This window comes from Anabrus simplex, chromosome 4 (assembly GCF_040414725.1).
Source record: "Anabrus simplex isolate iqAnaSimp1 chromosome 4, ASM4041472v1, whole genome shotgun sequence".
NCBI lineage: Eukaryota > Metazoa > Arthropoda > Insecta > Orthoptera > Tettigoniidae > Anabrus > Anabrus simplex.
In genome coordinates this window covers 103,594,083-103,618,649 of record NC_090268.1, presented here as the reverse complement: position 1 = coordinate 103,618,649, position 24,567 = coordinate 103,594,083, and the positions used below count along the sequence as shown (strand labels likewise).

The 24,567-nt window shown below is 39.2% G+C and overlaps 1 protein-coding gene across 1 annotated transcript in view; it reads right to left on the bottom strand.

Moving 5' to 3' along the window:
- LOC136871661 (mucosa-associated lymphoid tissue lymphoma translocation protein 1) overlaps positions 1–24,567 on the bottom strand; it is a 136,132-nt gene that overhangs the window by 45,700 nt on the left and 65,865 nt on the right. The window contains exons 6-8 of the mRNA XM_067145152.2: positions 23,041–23,071; positions 22,742–22,945; positions 11,466–11,649 (exon numbers count right to left, since the gene is read on the bottom strand). Of these exons, the coding sequence (XP_067001253.2) occupies positions 11,466–11,649; positions 22,742–22,945; positions 23,041–23,071 (419 nt within the window). The remainder of the gene's footprint in view (positions 1–11,465; positions 11,650–22,741; positions 22,946–23,040; positions 23,072–24,567) is intronic.

Below are 24,567 nucleotides of genomic sequence, written 5' to 3'. Positions count from 1 at the left end.
GTCTCTCATCTCATAATGCAAATTCCCATCCTACGAGAACTTCAACATCAGAATATCTTGAAACATACACAGTGTTTAGGGATCTAGTTGGCAGTTTATGTAGAGCAAGGAAGTATGTGTTAATAACATCAGAATATGAGCATTTTGTTGAAGCTACAGTGAATCCCAGTCAGGAGTGTTGGCAGTGAGAGGTCATTTTCAACACATTATAATGTCTGACAAGAGAACAGCTCTGACTCCCAGTTATATGAAACTTATGTTATCTCTGTCTTTTACAGACTGATGAACAAATTATGTACGTAGGCGAGGTCCTAGTTGTTAAAGTGGCTCAATAAAATTTTTCCGCACATCCATGCTTTTATATATGTAATATGTGTTTTCAGCAGAAGCTCAACTATCATGTTTCTTGTACACACGTAAACATAAAATATGATGTTTTACAGCAAATATGCTATCAACTCCTTTTTGCTTTCTCTGATATTGCTGAAAAATTCAAATAAAATTCAACTAAATTACTGACAAAATAAAATAAAAATAGCAAATAATATACTGAAATAACGTTGTTTAAATGATGAAATTAGGTAAAAATGTTCACCACAAACAGGTGCCTCTAGTTGTGGATTAGTTGAGAATAATAAAATTACCATTAAATTATATGGATAGCGAAGAATGTTTATCAGCATGAAAATACTTTGTTGCGTCCAGTTCGATTGTGGGAGTGAGAATCATCTATAATATGCATGCACCAAAGATACCCCAGTTCTTACCAATTCATATTTACTGTGTGTGTGTGCATGTGTGCATGTGTGCGTGCGTGTGTGTGTGCACGCGTGTGTCTGTCTATCTGTCTCTCTCTCTCACACACACACATCTATCTTCAGAAACAGTGTCTGCCTACCAAGCATAAAGTCATATATGACCGAGCGAGTTGGCCGTGTGGTTAGGATCCCATAGCTATGAGCTTGCATTTGGGAGATGGTGGGTTCAAATCCCACTGTTGGCAGCCCTGAAGATAGTTTTCCGTGGTTTCACACTTTTTCACCAGGCAAATGCTGCAGATGTCCCTTAATTAAGGCTACAGTCGCTACCTTCCCAATCCTAGTCCTTTCTCATACTTATGTCATAAAATCTTCAATGTGTTAGTGCAACATTAAACCACTAGCAAAGAAAAAAACCTCATATATGAGAGGTTACTATGTCAGCGTGGAGATGAGTCATTACAGTGGATACTTCATATGAATTGAAGTCTATTCATCAGCCTTTTTGTTTTTTCTATTTGCTTTACGTTGCACAGACACAGATAGGTCTTATGACAATGATGGGATAGGAAAGGCCTAGGAATGGGAAAGAAGTGGCCATGGCCTTAATTAAGATACAGCCCCAGCCAGCATTTGCCTGGTGTGAAAATAGGAAACGACGGAAAACCATCTTCAGGGCTGCCTATAGTAGGGTTCAAACCCACTATCTCCCGGATGAAAGCTCACGGCTGCGCACCCCTAACCACATGGCCAACTTGCTTGGTATATCATCACCCCTGTAGCCTAATTGTATGCTGTGAGCTGACCTGAGGAAGATTACATTCATTGATTGCTGTGAGTGAGCTTCCAGTACAGCACTGTCATGATTCTATTGTTGGTTGTATTGACTACTTATGGACCTGTTATTTTTCCTCTTGTCATCTTAGCTGTTGGATATTATGCAGATTCGTTCTTTGGGTATGCATTATTATTTTATTCACTTAAGAGGATCAGTGAAGCACTGAAGCAGCAGATCATCTTTTATGCTGTGATTGTTTTCCTTGTTTTCCTTTTCCACAGGATTTTGATGTTAAACTTTAATAATGGTTGCATTTTCCTTTCAAAACACATAGTTATTTATGTTACCGTGTTTTTGGGTGGTAGTTATGCGTGAAAGAAGGTGCGGGGGTGGTGAACGGGTCTCAAGCTACTGAAGTGAAATTAATTTTAAAATCTAACAAGGTTATATTTTCTTTTCAAAATTAGGTAACAACAAATAGAACAGGTACTTAGTAGCCGAAACACGATTTACAAATACATTTACATAGGTACCCCATTTGGGGCTTCAAAAGTCAGAAACATAATTCTTGAGCAATGAGCCCAACCTTACAATGAACACCATTCAACAAAGGGGCCGAAAACCCCCAAACATGCCAGAAACATCTGCTTCCAATTACATCCAAAAGCCTCCTTGAGGCAGAAACACAATTTTCAAAAAGGGCAACTTTCCCCTAAAATACAAGCCTATCATAGGCCACTCCGAACTCCACCTTTAAGCCGTCCTCAAAGGACATATACACAGGGGTAAAATACCCAATCTACTGAGGTCTATTAAATGAAAAGAAGGTTAATTAAATGACCTCTAAAATACAATTTGAGAGGAGGCGAACTTGCGCTCCTAATACACTTGCTTAAGACCTACTTGGCACTAGGCCGTTAATACAAGGGCTAATCCCATACTACAGAGGTGACTTAATAGCAATTTACATTATATTACGGAAGAATTGGTTGAGAAAAATAAGTTCACCTCAAGACGATGTGAGTGGGAGCTCGAGAGGGTTAAGCACTCTCTATCCCGATATGTCGTTTGAAAATAGAATAGATACCAGTTGTTTTTACATTTTAGGAAAAGGTTACATGGTTGAACGCTTAGAACCCGCCCCGAAAGTTAAACTGCTGAGCTAGCAAGGAAAGAAGTTATTAATCGGCCATTACCTTGTTGTTGACCGCTGCCGAAGAAAGAGGCGCTTCCCGCCCCCTGCTATGTACTTAACACACTGAAAGATGGAACAAAAGTGGCTCGGAGACCCAAAAATCAGCAGTTTATAACCTCTCGTGGAAGGTTCTAGGCGTTAGGGGAATGAAAACACCCGCCCACAACGTTTTTATTGGATAGGACCCCGCAACAGATTCAAGTTGGGGGAAGATACCCCTGATTGGTCAGAAATTAATTAAAGAAATTCGGGATTGGTTACATTCATAACAAGGGGAAGAAAGGGGTAAATATTGCCAACTTAAACAATGACAGAAAGAAATTTAACAAAGAACAAACTCTTGAAATTAAATTTTCTCCAAAAAAATAGTTCTTTGACTCCTCACTAGGTTGCACTATTGTTGATCTTCAGTAGAGTCCTCTAGAAGAGAAGGTTCACACTTCTTACTTCAAGCGAAACAAAAACACATCAAAAGTGACACAGTTCTAAAACTCAAAATTTTCCACGTGGTGACATCTTCTGAGAAGGTAGAGAATTAATAGCGTAGATAAAGTTCAGAGTTCCTCCAGCAGAGGAGTTTCAAAAGGCGCACATTTTAAATTAGCGGCGTGGAGGTGTACCACCCGGTACAGACCTCCCCCCCCCAAAAGTTCCACCAGGGGTGACACATGAAATAGTTTGAAAACAAAGTCCAAGTTTTGATGTTGATATTAAAATAAATTGCAGAAGTATTTGAGAAATTCTTAATTCAGTTCCAAAATTTTTGTTGTAATTGGTAACGTAAGGTTTTTATGTTTGTAGAAGGCGAATTTCTGAAGATAATCTTTTAAAAGGTGAAGAAAAATTTTGCAATGTCCACCAAATTTGTTGTTGGATTCCCAAGTGTAGTCATCTCTTATAGTGACTGTCCATGTAGTTGATGTAGGCTAAGTTGGATGGCCAGACCGGCCGTTGCAGCTTGCGTCCAAAGGAGGCCGCTCGGACCCCTCAAGTACCCTGAGATACCGCTCGCCCGCACTATGAGGGGAGCAGAGGTGTTGAAGTACGCCGCGCCCGCGGTGAACATATACAGGCTGCGGGCCAGTAGCAGGTTGTGCGCCGCACATCAGCCTTGGCCGGGAGGAGAGCTCCGGCTCGCCGTGCACATGTCGTCCTCGCTGGAGAGGAGGGGGCCCATCCCCCTCCCCAGTTGCTGCACGGCGCTGCGCGGCTGCGGGGGCACTGAAACATAAAAACTCGGCGGCAGAATTGTGTTGGACCATCATGTTTCTTTGAGGGCACAGGCTTGGTGAGGAGGTTGAGGGGTCAGCGGCGTGCAGATATCCATGGCATTTACTCAAATTAAGCCACAGTGTGTATTGAAGCAGGAGACGGGAGCGTGGTAATGGCCGAGGCAAGGACAGAATGGCAGTTTAACGGATCGGGGAAGGTTTTACAAGAGGATTACATATAAGACCAAAATATTATAGAAGGGGCAGAAAGCCTTAAAAGTTGAACTCAAAAAAAAAATATAACCTTCATATTCCTATCAAATTATATGAAGCAAGTTGACACAAAATTTACACTGGTTTCACCTGTGACAGGTGAACCCTAAATATCCTCTCGGTGGCTGGATTGCTTAATAACAACGTAACCGGCGTAAGAAAATCGAGAATGATACAAGGCCCATGAAATCTGGGGGCAAGCTTGCCCGCGGGAACAAAATTCTTGACCATCACCTGGTCACCTACCTTCAAAGTGGTGGGTCTCCGTCCACGATCATACTTTTCCCTAACCTTTTCATGAGACACCTTAAGATTAGCTTTAGCCTTCTTCCAAAGATCTTTAATGTTATCCGGATCTATTGTCTCGGGTAGAATGTCATTCAGAGACCAGAGGTTAGAGAGCGGCGAGTTGGGAACAAACTTGAACATCAAAGAAGCTGGAGTAAACTTGTGAGATTCATGAACCGCCGAATTCAAAGCAAAAGCTATCCAATGCAGGGACGTGTCCCACCTGGAATGATCTTCATGATGATAGGCAATCAGTGCGGACCTGAGATTACGGTTAACCCGTTCAGCCAGAGATGGTTGAGGGTAATAAGCCGAAGTAGTTACATGAGAGATGGACAAGTCAAAACAGAATTTTCGAAATAAATTAGATGTAAAAGCCTTAGCATTATCAGATACAATATATTGGCACGGACCAAAAGAAGCAAAAATAGAATTTAAGCAAGTAATGGTAGACTGAGCGGTAGCCAGCTTAGTCGGAAATAACCAGGAAAATCTGGTAAAACCATCTACACATACAAAGATGAATTTGTTGGCATTTCCCTTCGACTGGGGGAAGGGTCCTACATAATCAATATACAGGCGTTCCATGGGGCGCGATGCTTGATGCGAAGACAAGAGGCCTACCTTGGTGGACATGGTGGGTTTACTAATCAAACAGGATTTACAAGCCTTTACTAGTTCACGGATTTCACCGTCCATACCTTTCCAGATGAACATTTCACGAATCTTTTCACGGGTTTTAAAGATTCCAAGATGCCCTCCTAATGGGGTCTCATGATAATACTTGAAGATCATAGGTACAAGAACAGCTAGAACGACAACTTTCATCATCCTATCATGCCTCGATGGGCAACATAGAACACCATTCCTCAGAACATAAGGGACAACATGTTCCCCAGAAGAAAGGGTTTCCATTATCGGAGCCAGCGTCGGATCTTCACGTTGGTATTTCTCAATATCCCTAAAAAGCATGGGAGCATCTGTTAAGATGGCATTAACACCAGATAGTATGGACTCGGGAGGTGATGAACTGTCGACCGGTTCGTGGGTCTCGACGTCGTTATGAAACATACGGCTGAGTCCATCAGCAACAACATTTTCGGTACCTCTGATATGTCTAACATCAAACTGGAAGGCGGAAATACGAATAGCCCAGCGGGCTATACGACCAGTACGACGCGGCCTACCTAAGACCCAGCTTAATGCTTGATTATCTGTTTCCAGGTCGAATTTGACATGTTCCAGATAGAGACGGAACTTTTCTAAGGCAAATAAGACTGCCAACCCTTCGAGCTCATAGATGGAATACTTGGCTTCTTGAGCCGATAGAGTCCTAGATGCATAGGCGATGGGTCGCCTCCCTAGTTCAGTCTCTTGAAGAAGGACTGCAGCTACAGCTGACGATGACGCGTCCGTTTGGACGATGAATTTCTTTGAGAAATCCGGCATAGCAAGGACAGGGGCATTACAGAGAGCTAATTTCAGATCTTCAAAAGCGGCTTGTTGAGAAGGTCCCCACTCAAATTTGATGCCTTTCCTACGAAGAAGGTTTAAGGGCGCCGCTCTATTAGCAAAGTTAGGAATGAACTTTCTGAAGAAATTCACCATACCAATGAACCTGGCGATACCTTTAATGTCCTTGGGAGGTTTAAAATCACGGATGGCCTGTGTTCTAGAATGATCGACTGCTACCCCATCGGGTGACACAATATGCCCTAGGAATGACATAGAGGGCTTAGCAAAGGCAACTTTGGACAACTTAACAGTTAACCCAGCCTTACGAAGGCGATCGAGAACTTCTCGCAGATGATCTAGATGTTCTTCAAAAGTCTCTGAAAATACGACGACATCATCTAAGTAGTGATATAAGTACTCGAATTTGATGTCGGAGAAGACCCTATCTAGTAGCCTAGTGAGTACAGCTGCTCCGGTGGAGAGCCCGAAAGGCACGCGGTTGTATTCGTATAAATTCCAGTCCGTAGCAAACGCTGTAAGATGTTTAGACTCTTCGGCAAGGGGAATTTGATTATAGGCCTGATTCAAGTCCAAGATGGTGAAGAACTTGGCCTTACGAAACCATGAAAAACAAGAATGAAGGTCAGGAAGGGGCACAGATTGCAACACCATCTTCCGATTGAGAGCCCTGTAATCAATGACAGGCCTGAAGCCTCCTTGGGGTTTCGGGACTAGAAAAATAGGCGATGAATACGCCGACTTAGAGGGCCTAATAATACCATCCTTCAACATCTGGTCGATAATTTCTTTCAGAGCCTTCATTTTAGGTGGAGATAGCCTATAAGGTGGAAAACGGACAGGAATCGAATCCGTGACCTCAATTTTGTATTCAATAAGGTCAGTAACACCAAGAGTATCAGAGAACACCTCGGGAAACGACTGACACAGTTTGCGAATACTATCAGCCTGCTCCTCAGGTAGATGTCTAAGGTCTAACAACATCTCATCCTGGGTAGGCGAAATAGAAGAACATGACACAGAATTACACTTTAATAGAGGGATTTTACAATTAGAAGCAAATTTGAATGTGCACGACCTAGACTGGAGATCGAGCACAAGACCAGTGTGAGAAATAAAGTCCGCTCCCAATATAATGGGGCTAGACAATTGCTTGGCCACAAACAATTTAACTTTCCATGTAAACTTAAAAACACGAATTTTGACCAGTAAGGAACCTAGAATTTCTAATGGAGATGAATTAGCCGAAACATATTGAACAGGAGAAGAGACATAGTCAGGAAGTTTACAAACCGTTTTCAATTTAGTATACCATTCAGCCGAAATAATCGAACAAACACTGCCTGAATCTAAGAGAGCTGTTATAGGCTCGTTATTTAACTCAATCTTAAGAAAAGGAACAGGTGCGGGGGTATCCGCCGCAATCCTAAGACATTCTTTAGGGCATTCAAAAGATGAATTTGAAGGCTGATCGTCCTCTGAATTTACAACCTGTTTACCAGGGGCTGAGTCTCGGGAAGATGGATTAGTCGACTCAGCCGAAGCCACTAGTCACTTTTTATTATTGGCATAGATGGAATTTGCACCAGAAGTTGAGCAGGAGGGGGTGCTATTTGAGTTCGGACAATTCTTGGCAATATGTGAGAAAGCCCCACATTTAAAACAGCCTTGTGATGACCCGGCTCCATTCCTTGTCCCACTTGACATGATCAGCGGACACTTGTTGCGCAGATGGTCAGGCGACCCGCAAGCATAACATTTACGGGGATTGACTGGTCGGCGAGGTGGCGGCCGAGTGTTACTAAAGGAAGGCGGGGGTTCTTTCGCGACACGCAAAGAATCGGCGTATCTAACTCCTTCCGCTGAGATGGCCAATGCTTCAAGTTCCGAGAAGGTTTGCGGGCACGCCGCGAAACACAAGTATGATCTATAAGATGGTGAAATGCCTTCTACAATAGCCTGTACAATCTGATCTTCAGGAAAATGAAGGGCAAACACTCTAGTGTAAAACTTAATGTCCTGTATGAAATCAGCCAAGTTTTCGTCCAAGCGCTGTACACGATAATAGTACTTCTGAATAAGGGAGGACCTGGCCCTAGCCGGGATGAAATTAGCTAGCAAATGGGCATGGAAATCCTCAATAGATGATTGCTCGGCAATGGCTCTTACAATTTTATCTGAGAGAATACCAATAGCATATGGATAGATAATTTGCAAAATTTGACATGGAGACAGAGAAAACACAAGGGCATGATCCTGAAATTCCACTAGAAATCTTAAAAATGAAATTACGTCACTGGTGGTATTAACAGAAAACTTAGAAATACCTCTGAGCAACATTGCCAATGGATGAGGCAAGCTGCTAAACCCGGGTGACATAGTAGGTAAAGGTTTCAATGGCAAAGAAGTTAATTCAGAACGAATGTTACTCAGCGATGCACGGCGTTCAGACTCGTTGTCCAATGGGGCAGAGATAGTTTGAGCAGCGATAGTTTTCCTATTAACTTCTCCCTTGGGAGGCGCTTCCTCACTACCTACATTTACTATGGTGGTTTGATCAGATTTGGGAGGAACTTCCCCAGTCAACAATAGAGTGACCTTGCTAGACAAATCAGAAATATTTTCAAGCAGCGTACTAGCTTCCTTCCTCTGAACGTCATTCAGTTTTAGAGACAACAGATCGTTAACCCTATTCGAAAAATGATATAGCCTGCCTTGCACACGCTTAATTTGATTAGGAGACGGATCATTTTCATCAAAAAAACTAACTACAGAAGCTAGCCCAGTAATATTCTCGACGATCGTGGAAAGAGAGTCATCAATTTCTTTCTCTCCCAAATTGGGGATGGAAATAGGCAAATCTAGGGACTCTCTAAGCTTGTTTGTGTCTACTGCAACCGTGCCTCCAGATTGTACATTTCTGATAGTTAATTCATAGATCAACTCCTCTTTGCGCAAATAATTAAGATGGAGAACATCGCGAGGGCCTGGCATGATGACAGAACACTTTTGAAAAAGTCAAAAAATTCCAGCAACTGAGAAAATGGTTAGAGTTCGGATCAAAACAATGTGTAGCCGTCAAAAGGGGCTAAATTGAGACCCATTCAACCACGCTCTGCTACCACTTGTTACCGTGTTTTTGGGTGGTAGTTATGCGTGAAAGAAGGTGCGGGGGTGGTGAACGGGTCTCAAGCTACTGAAGTGAAATTAATTTTAAAATCTAACAAGGTTATATTTTCTTTTCAAAATTAGGTAACAACAAATAGAACAGGTACTTAGTAGCCGAAACACGATTTACAAATACATTTACATAGGTACCCCATTTGGGGCTTCAAAAGTCAGAAACATAATTCTTGAGCAATGAGCCCAACCTTACAATGAACACCATTCAACAAAGGGGCCGAAAACCCCCAAACATGCCAGAAACATCTGCTTCCAATTACATCCAAAAGCCTCCTTGAGGCAGAAACACAATTTTCAAAAAGGGCAACTTTCCCCTAAAATACAAGCCTATCATAGGCCACTCCGAACTCCACCTTTAAGCCGTCCTCAAAGGACATATACACAGGGGTAAAATACCCAATCTACTGAGGTCTATTAAATGAAAAGAAGGTTAATTAAATGACCTCTAAAATACAATTTGAGAGGAGGCGAACTTGCGCTCCTAATACACTTGCTTAAGACCTACTTGGCACTAGGCCGTTAATACAAGGGCTAATCCCATACTACAGAGGTGACTTAATAGCAATTTACATTATATTACGGAAGAATTGGTTGAGAAAAATAAGTTCACCTCAAGACGATGTGAGTGGGAGCTCGAGAGGGTTAAGCACTCTCTATCCCGATATGTCGTTTGAAAATAGAATAGATACCAGTTGTTTTTACATTTTAGGAAAAGGTTACATGGTTGAACGCTTAGAACCCGCCCCGAAAGTTAAACTGCTGAGCTAGCAAGGAAAGAAGTTATTAATCGGCCATTACCTTGTTGTTGACCGCTGCCGAAGAAAGAGGCGCTTCCCGCCCCCTGCTATGTACTTAACACACTGAAAGATGGAACAAAAGTGGCTCGGAGACCCAAAAATCAGCAGTTTATAACCTCTCGTGGAAGGTTCTAGGCGTTAGGGGAATGAAAACACCCGCCCACAACGTTTTTATTGGATAGGACCCCGCAACAGATTCAAGTTGGGGGAAGATACCCCTGATTGGTCAGAAATTAATTAAAGAAATTCGGGATTGGTTACATTCATAACAAGGGGAAGAAAAGGGTAAATATTGCCAACTTAAACAATGACAGAAAGAAATTTAACAAAGAACAAACTCTTGAAATTAAATTTTCTCCAAAAAAATAGTTCTTTGACTCCTCACTAGGTTGCACTATTGTTGATCTTCAGTAGAGTCCTCTAGAAGAGAAGGTTCACACTTCTTACTTCAAGCGAAACAAAAACACATCAAAAGTGACACAGTTCTAAAACTCAAAATTTTCCACGTGGTGACATCTTCTGAGAAGGTAGAGAATTAATAGCATAGATAAAGTTCAGAGTTCCTCCAGCAGAGGAGTTTCAAAAGGCGCACATTTTAAATTAGCGGCGTGGAGGTGTACCACCCGGTACAATTTATAAGTAATTCATTAGTAGATTTTGACTGCTTTTACATCACGTTTAATAGGAAGAGTGTCAAAGGAAAGTAATGATTTACCATGCCACCATCACAAGCATACAAATCTTATTTGCAAACCTCCATCCATCACGACGAGTAAAAATTAAAGATTTTCTTTTCATTTGAATGTATTTGCTTGTTTGTGATTTTTAGATTGCAATGACTATATTTAATTGTAATTAAAACTATGTTTTGTCTGGGAAGTTGCTGGGTGGATTCTTTGGCTAGGCGGTATTGTCACCCAATAGTCGCCATGGATGACTCAGTCTTGCATTCGTACTTGTTATTATTGTGGACAATAATCAATCTCATATGCTAAGCATATGATTCCTTGTAAGATTTTGTCATGATTTGATGTCATTCTACTCTTTTTTTCCCCTGAGAATCAATTTATGATTTTATTCAATAAATTAAGAATTTCTCTGATGTTATCTGCATGTCATTCCTATGGTAAAATGTATACATGTTTCTACCTCTTCTTGTGTACCTGAGGGGATAAATGTGAATTATACCCGCCGCCCGTACGTAACTTGCACGCCCTTAAGGTTTAATTTTGTGCTATCTTCCTGAGCGATGTTCAGGCAAGATGACAGGTGAGCTTAGTGATTTAGGGTAAATTAGGGCCCAGTGAATTTTGTGTTGCTTTCTGTCGTCCTTTTTCAACCAACCTTGTGGTCTTTTACAACTTTAAATTTTGTGATCAACAGTTTTGCATAGAATCCAAACCACAGAGATGCAACACTTCAGTTCAAACTGCAACAACCATGCTTAGCAATTTCAATTATGTCAATGCACTATCCCACTCAAAATAAAAATGTCAGAACAAAACTTACCTCTTTGGGATGCTGCGGCATGTATCTAAAATCAGCAGGAATAATTTGGGATTTTTGTTCAATATTTCTCTACGAACTTCTCCTTCGGTTAAACAATGCTCATACTTATATTGCTCAGGAGCATCAACTGGAAGCATGCCTTTAACGTGGAGTTCAAATCCATGGCCAGCATAATAAAAAAGAACTGAAATATGAAAATAAGTTGTAAGAATTATAGGAACTCTAGAAGATAACTTCAAAACACGGAAACATTGTTAATGGAAAATAAACACTTTGAGCAGAGAATATGGAGAACACCAAGATTTTATCATGGCACTGCTCCGTTTTTTGTGTTATAGCTTTATCACACCTTATCTCCTGCAATTTGTCCATTGCAGTGCACCCAAGAGCAATCTTATTCTCCTCTTGATCTCCTTTTCTGAATCTCCAGCATTGCTCAGCAATGAGCCTAAATATACAAACACATCCACAATCTCCATATCTTTTTACTGCCTAGTCTGCCCACCGAGCTGTAACTTATTGTTTTTATCAATGACCATCACCTTCATCTTGCTGCGGTTGATCTCCATGTCAAGTTTCTGACTCTCCTTCTCAATTTTTTTTACTTGCAAACAGAATGGTATCATCTGCAAAATGTAACTTTTCAGTCTATCGAAAACACTGATGATGATGATGATGATGCTTGTTGTTTAAAGGGGCCTAACATCTAGGTCATCGGCCCCTAATGATATGAGGTGGAACAAAATGAAATGATAATTAAAATTTTAAAATGTATCCACAGACTAGAATTTAAGAAATGATGAGGAAGAATGAATATGAATTTAAAATAATCAGTGTATCTAATTTTGTAACACTACTCTTTTGTCGGAAATCACCCAGAACAGTGCTGCTTTCTTTTGAATTTTCTTCCAGTTCTTGTATCAAGTAGTCCTGGTAAGGGTCCCATACACTGGAACCATACTCTAACTGTGGTCTTAACCAGAGACTTATATGCACTCTTCTTTACATCCTTACTAAAACTCCTAAATACCCTCATAACCATGTGAAGAGATCTGTAACCTTTCTTAACTGCCTCATTAATATGATTACTCCAATGAAGAGGGTTGATATATCTTCATTTCTACTCCTTACACTGGTTTAGGTAAGCAAATTATACACAGAAACACCAGCTTCATCACTCACATCCTTTTATTACGAGCTGTTATCTATAACTGCTAATCACACACATACCGAGCTCGATAGCTGCAGTCGCTTAAGTGCAGCCAGTATCCAGTATTTGGGAGATAGTAGGTTTGAATCCCACTGTCGGCAGCCCTGAAAATGGTTTTCCGTGGTTTCTCATTTTCACACCAGGCAAATGCTGGGGCTGTACCTTAATTAAGGCCACGGCCGCTTCCTTCCCACTCCTAGCCCTTCCCTGTCCCATCATCGCCATAAGACCTATCTGTGTCGGTGCGACGTAAAGCAACTAGCCAAAAAGAAAAGTTCACACACATAAAGCAGTTCAAAGAATAAAGCAAAACCAAGATAAACCACTCGACTCAATTATCTGAATTACCAACATGTAACCTTAATGTTGTTTTCCTTATAACTAATACAAGATATATACATGACATCTTATGTTTATTTTTATGTGAAAATTATAATATTCCAACCTTTTCACAAAAAATTAGTAAAAAAATAACTACACTTCTATCAATTATTCCCCTTATTCCAATCCTATAAGCCTATAGAAACTCTTAAGCTTGTTGCTCGATAAATTCTTTGTGAACAAGTCTGCAGCATTTCTCACTGATGGTACATATACAAACTCAATGAGCACCTTTTCTACTAGTTCTCTACATACATGGTACATGATGTCAATATGTTTTGACCTTTCACACATATTATCATTTTTACTCAATTTAATCGTTGATGCATTGTCAGCAAAAACTTTACAAGGTATATCCATAAACCTTTCCAGCCCTAGCTCTGATAGCAAATCTTTCATCCAAGTTACTTCTCGAGATACCTCTACCATTGCCATGTATTCAGCAACCATGGTAGATCAAGCAATGCCACTCTGTTTTTTTTACTATACGAAGAAGATACTGCTCCCCCTGCCACTGTGGTTACATACCCACTCACTGATCTTTTTGACTCAGTATCTCCTCCCCAATCTGCATCACAGAACACTTGTATTGACTCCTCACAATTTTTGAAACACAAACTTTAAATCTCTAGTACCACATAGATATCTCATGATATCCTTCACCTCTTTCCAATCTTTAATCTTTGGTTTTTGACAATTTTGGCTAACTTTACTTATCGCAAATACAATGTCAGGTCTAGTATTATTTGACAAATATAGCAAACTTCCTACTGAACTGCAATAGATGGTACAATCAAATTCCTGCTCATCATTTTCAGCTGCTGAATACCCACTTGGTAAAATAGTCTTACTCGGTTTACAGTCACTCATGAAAAAATCAGCAAGTAATTTGTCAATGTACAAACTTTGACTCAACATAACCCCTTCTTTTGCCCGTTCTATTTTTATTGACAGTAAGTTTGTTGCTTTCCCTAAATCTAAAGATCTCTAACTCATCTGCCAACCTTATTACTCAACTTAACAACCTCTTTGTCACCTATTACAATTATGTCATCAACATACAAGCTAATGATACAACTCTTCTTTACATACACACATGGTTCTTTGACACATCTCTTAAAATCTAATCTTCTAATTATAGCATCAACACAAGCATTTCAATCTTTACTCGAATTAGGTAGTCCATAGATGCTTTTCTTCAATTTATATACATAATTTTGGACATCTTTCTCTACGAACAATTCTGGTTGTTCCATGCACACAGTATAACTGATTTCACTATTTAAGTAAGCACTAGTTACATCTAGATGTTCTACAGTCCAACCTTTCGTGTACTGCAATGCCTATTAACAGTCTCATTGCTTTCCTCTTTATACCAGGTCTAAATGTTTCATCATAACTAAGGTTCATCTGTCTCTTAAAACCTTGGGCAACCAACTTGGCCTTATATTTCTGAATGTTACCCTTACAGTCATATTTCAATGAAAACACCCACTTAGAAATAATTATCTTGATATTTTCTGGTCTTTTTACAATTTCCAAAACATCCTTCTTTCTCATCTCATTGATCTCCACTTTGATGGCTTCCATCCAGTTGTCAGACTCTTGGACTCCTCAACTTTTCTAGGTTCCACTACACTCACATGTCCAACCTCCATCATTGCCTTACAATCTGCACAAGTCTTACCTTTCCTCTGTCTTATTGACCTTCTCAGATTATTCCCTGGCTCTTGTATTGCTACAGACTCGACCTCTAGTTGTTCATCCCCGGTCGTTGACTCAACAGCCAATGTTTCCTCTCTGTCCTCCCCTGTGTCTAACTCAGTCCCTAATTTTATCTCTGGATCTTCAATGCACAATATGTCAAAGTATCTATGTTTCACTACCCTCTGCCTTTGGTACATTTATCTTTTCTATGATACCAATTCCAGAACTTTTCACCTTAAAGGAAAATATTTGCTCCTCAAATACCACACTTCTCCTCACTATCACTTTTTGCCTTTCAAGACTCCATAACTTATATCCAACTCTAGTACCTGCCTCGTACCCTATTATAATGCATGACTCTGCTCTGGGATCTAACTTCCTGCTGTCTGCTCTCACAGTCCATGCCTGACATACAAATACTTTCAGTCCACCTATTTCTTCCTCAACCAACTTCCTACTGAACCACAGTTCATACGGTATCTGAAAATTTATTGCTGAGGATGGGCACCTATTTCTTAAATACACTGCAGTCATTACTCCTTCTCCCCAAAATTCTTTTGGTAACCCTGACTGGATCAATAGACATCTAATAGTATCAAACATCATTCTGCCTCTCTGCTAATTCATTTTGTTGTGGAGCGTACGGTACAGACCTCCTATGAGTAATACCACATTTTTGCAACTGTGCTTGAAACCCGCTAAATGTATACTCTGTACCGTGGTCAGATTGTACTACATTAATTCCTACATCATGTAACTTTTCTGCCTTTGCCTGATACCTATGAAACACCTTCAACACTTCATCCTTATTTTTCACACATACAGCCACATTATATTTGGAGTATTCATCAATCATAGTTACAACATATTGAGCTTTCCCAAGTGATGGTGGATGAATTTTTCCAATTACATTAGTGTGCACAACATCAAGTGTTTTTTCTCCCTTATGCTCAAAAGACTTAGGTACTCCCTTGTTACTTAGTTTCCCTTCAATGCATAGAGAACAAGTATTAATATCATTAACTTCTTTTGAATTCTAACATAGGCAATTTAAACAAAGCTTCAGAATGTACATGTCCATATCTCTCATGCCACAACCTAACCTCCCCAACACATTTAAATGCTATATTGTTATTACATTCTTGATCTATTATTTGGTCACAATCACTCACAGCTACAATATCATTTATTCCCTCTATCTGTACTACATACACATCATTCCTCCTGTTTGCAATAAACGAGGTTTCATCTCCATTCTTACCTACAACCGCTGCTTTCTCACCTGCAAATTCTACTTTGAAACCTTTGCTGGTTAACTTACCAACTGATATTAAATTCACACCTAAGTTTGGTACATACAACATATCTGTAAATGTGATTGTCCATCCAGTTGACATTTTTTACTTTCACCTTACTTATGCCTCTAATATCCAGCTTACTGTTATCTCCTATTTCTACATTCCCATTTACATTTGTTGACACATATGACGGGACGCACAAGAATCGAACAGCCAATCTCTAATTTTCTCAGTTCCTACAGAAACTATCATACTCACTGCTTTATCTACTACATGTATAATTTCCGAGCTTACCACTTTTCCACTCGCATTCACTGATTTACTCTCCTGTGATGATTTGTCACTCTTCATTGTTCGACATACTTTAGAATAATGTCCTGACTTACCACAACTGAAGCACTTTTGGGTACTGCAACAATATTTAGATACATGTCCCTGTTTATCGCAATTGTAGCAACTATACTGTTTTCCTCATCCCACGTCTTCTTTATTTGTGTTGAACAACCATGGCTTGAGCTTCATCCTCCTCATGTTTTCCAGTGTCGTAACCCTTTCCTCCACTTTTCTGAAGTTTCATTCTGCTTTCCTCAGTGAGTAATCTCACCTTCACCTTCGAAATGGTCGGTTTCGCCAAATCAGCTTCCAAGGAAGGTATAAAAACTGCATATTCCTCTGTAAGATTTCCGATGATCATTCCTGCAACTTGTTGATCTGTGAAATTATATCTGGTTTTACTCATTCTCCTCCACAGTTGATTTATTTTCGCAAAGTATTCTTGAACACTCATATCCTTGGGCTTCACAAAAAGAGTTAACTGTTTCAGGATCATAGCAGCATTCCCTAGCCTTCCATCATTGTACTACTCATCCAGTTTTTCCCATGCCTTTTTCGCTGATTCAATATCTACAATGTCACTTTCAAAATTTTCTCCCACATAGTTGAAAATAACTGCTAACACGATCACATTGTTTTGCGCTCGTCATCTTGTTTGTGGGGCAGTTGATAACCTGGCGTATCCTCATACCCTATTACTGATTCCCACACATCTTTCAAGAACAGCTATTGTTTCACCTTCAATGCCCACGAAAAATAGTTCTCCACTGTAAACTTAGCCATATTCCCATTCAGTGTTTCTTCTCCGGTCCACGAGATCGCCATTTTTCCCGTCAATAATGTCACAACTTGCTTCGTCCGTTAATTCTCTTTACTCCATTTCAAGTTATATTGTTCGGAATGTACTGTGGCGTTCTGAATCTCTGGCACTCTGGAGCCCTGGGCCCACAACCTGTTGATATATCTTCATTTCTACTCATTACACCACTTTAGGTAAGCAGATTATACCATAGAAACACCAGCTTCATCACTCACATCCTTTTATTACGAGCTGTTATCCACAACTGCCAATCGCACAACCAAGCAGTTCAAAGAATAAAGCAAAACCAAGATAAACCACCGACTCAATTATCTGAGTTACCAACACATAACCTTAATGTTGTTTTCCTAATAACTAATACAAGGTATATATACATGATATCTTATTTTTATGTGAAAATTATAATATTCCAAGAAAGAGCATTCCTTATATTAATACCTACAGTAGCTACTATGCCCATATTTCTGTTTTATAAGTTGCAATATACAAATTGGAATATATTCCATAATATTTAATCATATATTTTAAAGTTTCATCATCATGATACCACACTCCAATTAGATACTCTGTCATGCATAATTTTGTGAAACAGTATTGTAAGTTTCCTTCTGCAAATTATTACATGTTTTCTATGGGAGTTTCCTAACCATTCTAGCACACAAATATTATTATCAATGAAAAAGTGTGACAGAGATCCAACCCTTGCTGAAAATTTCCGTCACTAAGAATGGAAAACTTAACTTTCCAGTATTTCGATACACTGGTCATTTTTCATCATACCATCAACTGACACTGAACATCCTGGATCATCATCATCATCATCATCATCATCATCATTTCCAGCTTCTCGGGTCGGGTTGTGAATCAAGGACCTCCATCGCTGCTGGTCTCTCCACCATTTTTCTCCTTTTTTAAGTACAGTACATCTTCTGGTTTTCCTCCCCTCTTCTCTATGCACTCCCACACTGAACCTGTCCATTCTCTTTCAGGGTCTTCCTTGTGGTCTCTTTTGTGTTAACTTCCCTGCAGAAACTTTTCTTTGGCACTCTCTCTTCTCTCATTCTCATCATGTGCCCATACCACTTTAGCTTTGTTGTTTCTACCCTGTCTTGAAGTTTCAAGATTCCTGTCCTTTTTCTGATCTCTTCATTCCTAATTCTATCCTTTCTGGTCTTGCCCTCGATACCTCTTAGGAATTCCATCTCCCCTGCCTGTATTCTACTCTCCTCTTGTTTTGTTGTAGTCCACGATCCAGCTGCATAAGTAAGTATGGGTTCATAATAGGTTAAATATAATACTTCCTTACATTTCTTTGAGACATTATGGCTCCAGAAAATACCCCTTACACTCTGGTATAAGCTGTTTGCTTGTTGTATTATTTTCCCAATTTCCTCGGTTATCTTTCCATCTTCTGTGATCACACTTCCCAAGTACTTGAAACTTTTAACCACTTCCAAAATTTTACCATTCAGTTTTATCTTTCCTCTTCCTTCTTTCCTTCCTTCCCCTTGTCATCACTATTGTTTTAATTTTCCCTGTGCTTACTTTCATCCCAAATTTTTCTCTCTCTTGATTCCATACAACTACTCGTTTTTGCACTTCCATTTTATCCTCACTCTCATATCACTATATCATCTACAAACAGCATCGCTTTTGCTACCCGTCTTCCCAATCTTGCTGCCTGTCTTCCCAATCTCTGTTTAATGTTTTTATGAATTTCATCCATGACTATGATAAATAGTATGGGGGATAGAACACTTCCCTGTCGGAGACCAGTTTCAACTTAAAACCATTTTGTTTTTCCTATACTAGTCTTCACGCTACAAACATAATTTTTGTACATAGCTTTTATCATTTTCACTTCCGCTCTGTTAACTTGTTTTTTCCTTAATGTGCCCCATACCAACTGTCTGGCCACATTGTCATAAGGTTTCTCAATATCAATAAATGTCACCACTATGCCTTTTCCAAACTCCCATCTTTTCTCCATCTTAATGTGAAGATCAGGTCAAATGTTGATCTGTCTTTCCTAAAACCATACTGTTCTTCTTCCATTTTGCTTTCTAGCTTCTTCCCCAGTCTTCCTTACAATACTCTTTCAAAGTTCTTAGCTACATGGGCAATAAGAGTGATCCCTCTGTGGTTTAATATTACATTCCTTTTTATCACCTTTTTTAAATATTGGGATAATTAAACCCCTTCCTCACTCTTCTTGGATCTCTTCCTTGCTTCAGATTATTCTAAATAAACTATACAGCAACTGTAGCCCTACTGGTCCTGCTGCTTTCATCATTTCCGTAGTTACCTCATCCACTCCTGCTGCTTTACTGCTCTTCATCTTTTGTATGGCTTACTCTATTTCTAACATCGATATCTCCTTTTCTTGCTCTTCATCTTTTCCCATTGTTTCTTCTTGCTCCTTCTCGTCTACCAGTTCACTGTATTTAATATTTAACAGTTCTGAGAAATATTCTTCCCATTTTTTTAGCATGTCATTTCTTTGCATCAAAATCTGCCCTGTTTCAGTTTTTACAAATTTTGTATCTTCTCTATATCTTGAACTATCCTTCACCAAACCATACAAAACCTTTTTACTTCCCTTTATATCCTCCTGTAAATTTTCTGTTAAGTCTTCCGTTTCTCTTCTTGTACTATTTTTTACATACCTGTTTGGGTTCTTTATATTTCTGCAGATTCTCTGTACTTTTACTGCCTATCCACTTCCTCCAAGCCATTTGTTTCTCTTTAACTGCTTCCTTTACCCTTCTGTTCCATCAAGGCGTCTCTTTATCCTTTTTCCTCCCTGACAGTCTTCCACAGGTGTTTACTGCATACTTCACAAAACCATTTCTGAAACATGTCCATTCTTCTTCCACACTGTTTACATCATCTTTGGGAATTTCCAGTTCTTCTAGAAACTCTTCTAAACATTCATCTGCATTCCCTGATTGGGGTGCATAAACCTGTATAAAATCCTTGATTCCACTCTCAAGTCCAAGTCTAACTTTAGTTATCCTGTCACTGATCTGATCAATTTTGTCCACATATTGCGCTAGGTCTTCTCTCAATATGACACTAGCACCATTTGTTGCCATCTTTCCTCCACTCCAATATATTCTATACCCTTTCTCCAATTCTTTTTGACCTTTCCCCTTCCATATTGTCTCACTCATTCCCATCATTGCTATGTCTTCTCCACATACTCTATCAGTTCTTCTACCTTGCCATTCAAAGTCATGACAATGATGATACCGATTTTGGTGATGTCTGGTAGCCCACTTCTCGCAGTTCTCCCAAAGCACCGGGAACTGTGCATCACTTCAGTGGGATGACCTAGCATTTTCCAAAAACTCGATTCACTCACACTAATTTTATAGAATGTTTGTATGATGGGTTCGCCACTCCCAAAGGCATTTTATTACCTTCTGCCAGGTTCAAATTAGGCTGCCCCTAACATGGAGTCAGACGCCTTTTGTAAGCTGCTCCTCTGGAGTATAGACACTACGGGTTTGCCCCTTCCGCCATCTCCACCGTACCGAAGTCCATCTTCTCCGCCTTAGATGCCGTTGAGATCTTCACCAATAACCCAGGGCAAGGTCCTCCATATTTATGTCCCAGTAATTTAAAGCCCTCAGGAATTGGGTTACCTGTTGGTCTGCGGGTCGTATTGGGTATTTCAAAAAGCCCTACGTACTGTAGGGGCCTCCTATCCACCACCTGAGGATGTGCTCTGTAGGGGTCAGGTTCCCCTGATTACTTACTGGAAGTTAACCCCACCCACAAAGGCTGAGGTTATTTGCAGAGCCGAACATCCTGGATGTTCATGCAAAAACACATTCAGAACAACATCTCACAGGGTTGCACTAATAAATTTCATATTAGAGCCCATACTGTCAATGTATCAACTTGTAAAAATTTAAATTTATAATTCTACCTTTACAATACTGTAATTGTCTTTATTGAAAAGACTACATTAGATTATATTCGTGATACATGTTTCGTCCTCTTATGGGACATCTTCAGTCACACTGCTACAACAGCAATCAAAGATTATGGTGCATTGTTTCAAAACAAACATATTTTATCCACGGTTCCTTTCTTGTAAATAAAACACAAATTAAAGCTATTTATTTTTAAAAAATTAGAATTTTTCCTCCTAGAATTAGGATATGCAGATTATTCAATGGCGTGTATTATTCACATACATCATATAAGCCACATTTAATTGGCAGGAATCGAGAAACGATTTTTGAAGTATGAACATCTGATCACAATTTCCTTTGTCTAGGTTTCTCTTCTTTTTAAAAAATGAATTAATGTCACACTTGACTCATACAGGTCTTATGGTGACAATGGGATAGGACTGGGAATGAAGTGATCATGGTCTTAATTAGTGTACAGCCCCAGCATTTGCCTGGTAAGAAAATGATAAAACAACTGAAAACCACCTTCACAGCTCGTGGCAGAGAGCCTGCCTTTTTTTAAATGTTGCACTATCTCAGATAGGTCTTCAGTGAAACTGCTTTAGGAAAGGGCTAAGACTTGTAAGGCAGGAGCCAAGACCTAATTAAGGTATAACCCTGGCATTTGGCCGATGACAACATGAAATATCATCTTCATGATTGCTGACAAAATGGGTTTACAACCTCACCTCCTGAATGCAAGCTTACAGCTCCACAACCCATACTGCATGTCCAACTTGCTCAGTAAACTGCAACCCCTACTATTATTATCTACCTTCTGGTTATGCTGTACTATTTTCCAGATAGTGATGCTGGCCTTCCAGGGGATTATCATGAGAAATTATCAAGAAAAATATTTTTCTGACTCACAGCATTTTTAAGCTTCCGAATTCAATTTCACTGAAAAACATGATTCCAGTAAGAAAAAATGCAAATCTAAACCTCATCATATATCAACCCTCTCCATACCTACAGTGAACCCATTATACAGAGCAATGGCTGGCCATATCTCAAAAAGATCAATTATATGCTGAAGCAATGTCAAATCTAACAGCCCCTCATATGTGGGGGATGGAAACACTTCCGTGTATGAGGGTCTTTTCCTTTCTCCATCTACTACCCCATCATCATTATCATTATCGTCATCATCATCATCAACAACAACAACAACAACAACAACAACAACAACAACAATTATTATTATTATTATTATTATTATTATTATTATTATTATTATTATTATTATTATTATTATTATTTTACTACTTTTATGGTTTTCGGAGAGGTGCCGAGGTTTAGACCCGCAAGAGTTCTTTTATGAGCCAGTAAATCTACTGGCATGAGGCTGACGTATTTGAGCACCTTCAAATACCACCGGACTGAGCCGTGATTGAACCTGTCAAGCTGGGATCAGAAGGCCAGTGCTTCCTCAACGGTATGAGCTTGGCAATGATGATGATGATGATGATGATGATGATGATGATGATATGATGAGTGTTACGAAGAAGAAAACCTAATAAGTATTCCGTGGGAGCACACAGTTCAGTGATCACTCAGGCACTTACCATATGCTTCTTCTGGTATTTTTTCACAGATCTTCTTTACAGCATTTCTCATTTCAATTAAAGTTAAATTGCAGAGGGCAAGCACTTTGAAGCCCAAATTAGTGAGAATTTCAGTAAGAGTTACAACATCAGTAATTGGTTTGAGGAGATTGTCCATATTTTCATATTCTTCATTAGCTATTAAAAGAGCAACCTTCTCCGAAACTGTAATGAAACATTACCATAATGAACAAATTTAGTGAAAATCTAATCAGTGACAAGTCATAATTAAAATAATTATAAAAATCTGCATATATTACCTAGCTGAAATTGTTTTTCCAAAGGTGAGACCTAAAAAAAAAAAAAATTTTAAAAATTAAAAATACAAATATTAACTTTAGTTTCAATACAAGTTCAACAGATACACATACTGTCCTATCAGAAGTATCTGTACACCTAAGCTAGAGCTATTAGAGGCAGCTGAGGGATAGCCAGATATTGTTCGGTGCTGCAATGTGCCTGCAGAATGGATGGAGGAAGTGAGCTTAGTGACTTAAACATGAAATGTTTATTGGTTGCCAGGTCAGTAAGCAATTTTATAAAAATTCTCTTGAAAAAAGAAAAGATTAAAAAATCACCTTAGGGCCTGTACTACGACAGATAAAAGTGCGGTTTAAATTTATGTGGCAGTTTGCACATTTATCTGGAAGTTCGATTGAAAACGTGTACTACGACTTTCATTTATGTGCAATCTGGGAAAATATTCTCGAGGTTAGATATGCTGAAGTTGTAGAGGAAGTTATCGTTCTTATCTGGGACTTTGCTCCTATCAGGGACACTACTGTAAGAATCAAGATGGCTACACATCAAGAAGAATCTACATCTGCATGATGCTGTACGAAATTAAATTGTTATAATGTAATCTACGCATATATTTATAAATTATGTCATGCCTCCTGTCCCGCTATAACAGAATTCTTGAAGATTTCCCAAGCTAGCCAGTTGTTGCTACTGACTATATGAGTTGCACACATGCAAATCAACAACAAGCCTCACGGGTAGCCGTGGTCGTAAGGGCAGCATCATTTACTGCTATGCAGTTATTCGTGGGTTCAAGTCCCAATAGTCTTATCATTTTTTTACCTTCTAAATGTTAGTTGGTAGGGTACTAGAGGTGATAGTACACATTTCCTAATCATTAGAATGCGTGTTAAAAGCATGGGTTCTATTCCAAATCTATCCACGATGCACATATGGAGTAAAGGTATACGACGTTATTCATGGTGACTTGTCCGTCGAATGAGGATGTTAAGGAGGTTATATTTCTTTGAGTTCATAACAACTTGCTACTAAGTATTTACACTAAAGTGAGATAAATGCTTGCCAGTTACTATTCTAACATTGTATTGAAAAGAAAGAAACATACACTTATTCAATGAGCAAACAATAAATTGATTTAATGATAAAATTAATGATCCTACGCTGCATCAGTGGCATTAATTATGAATATAGACTTTACTTTTATCGTAACGCGCATCCTTGTAAATAGTACTAGGAAAAAAAAAAAGATACATAACCTGAATCTTAACTTTTGCACTCAGGTTACATTTTACGTCTTTTTATTTTCTATAACAATTTCCATTTCACTATAAAATTAATTAATTTTAACATTTCATCATATGTGTAGATTTCAGTCCTAATTCTGTTTTTGACCTGAACTTCCACATTATAGCTTAATACAAATCTGATATTGGACTCTACTAATACAATTTCAAAAGGAATAGAGATAAACAAACGAAAACAGCAGGGAACACGTATACCACCGCACTTAATTTCACCATATTTTT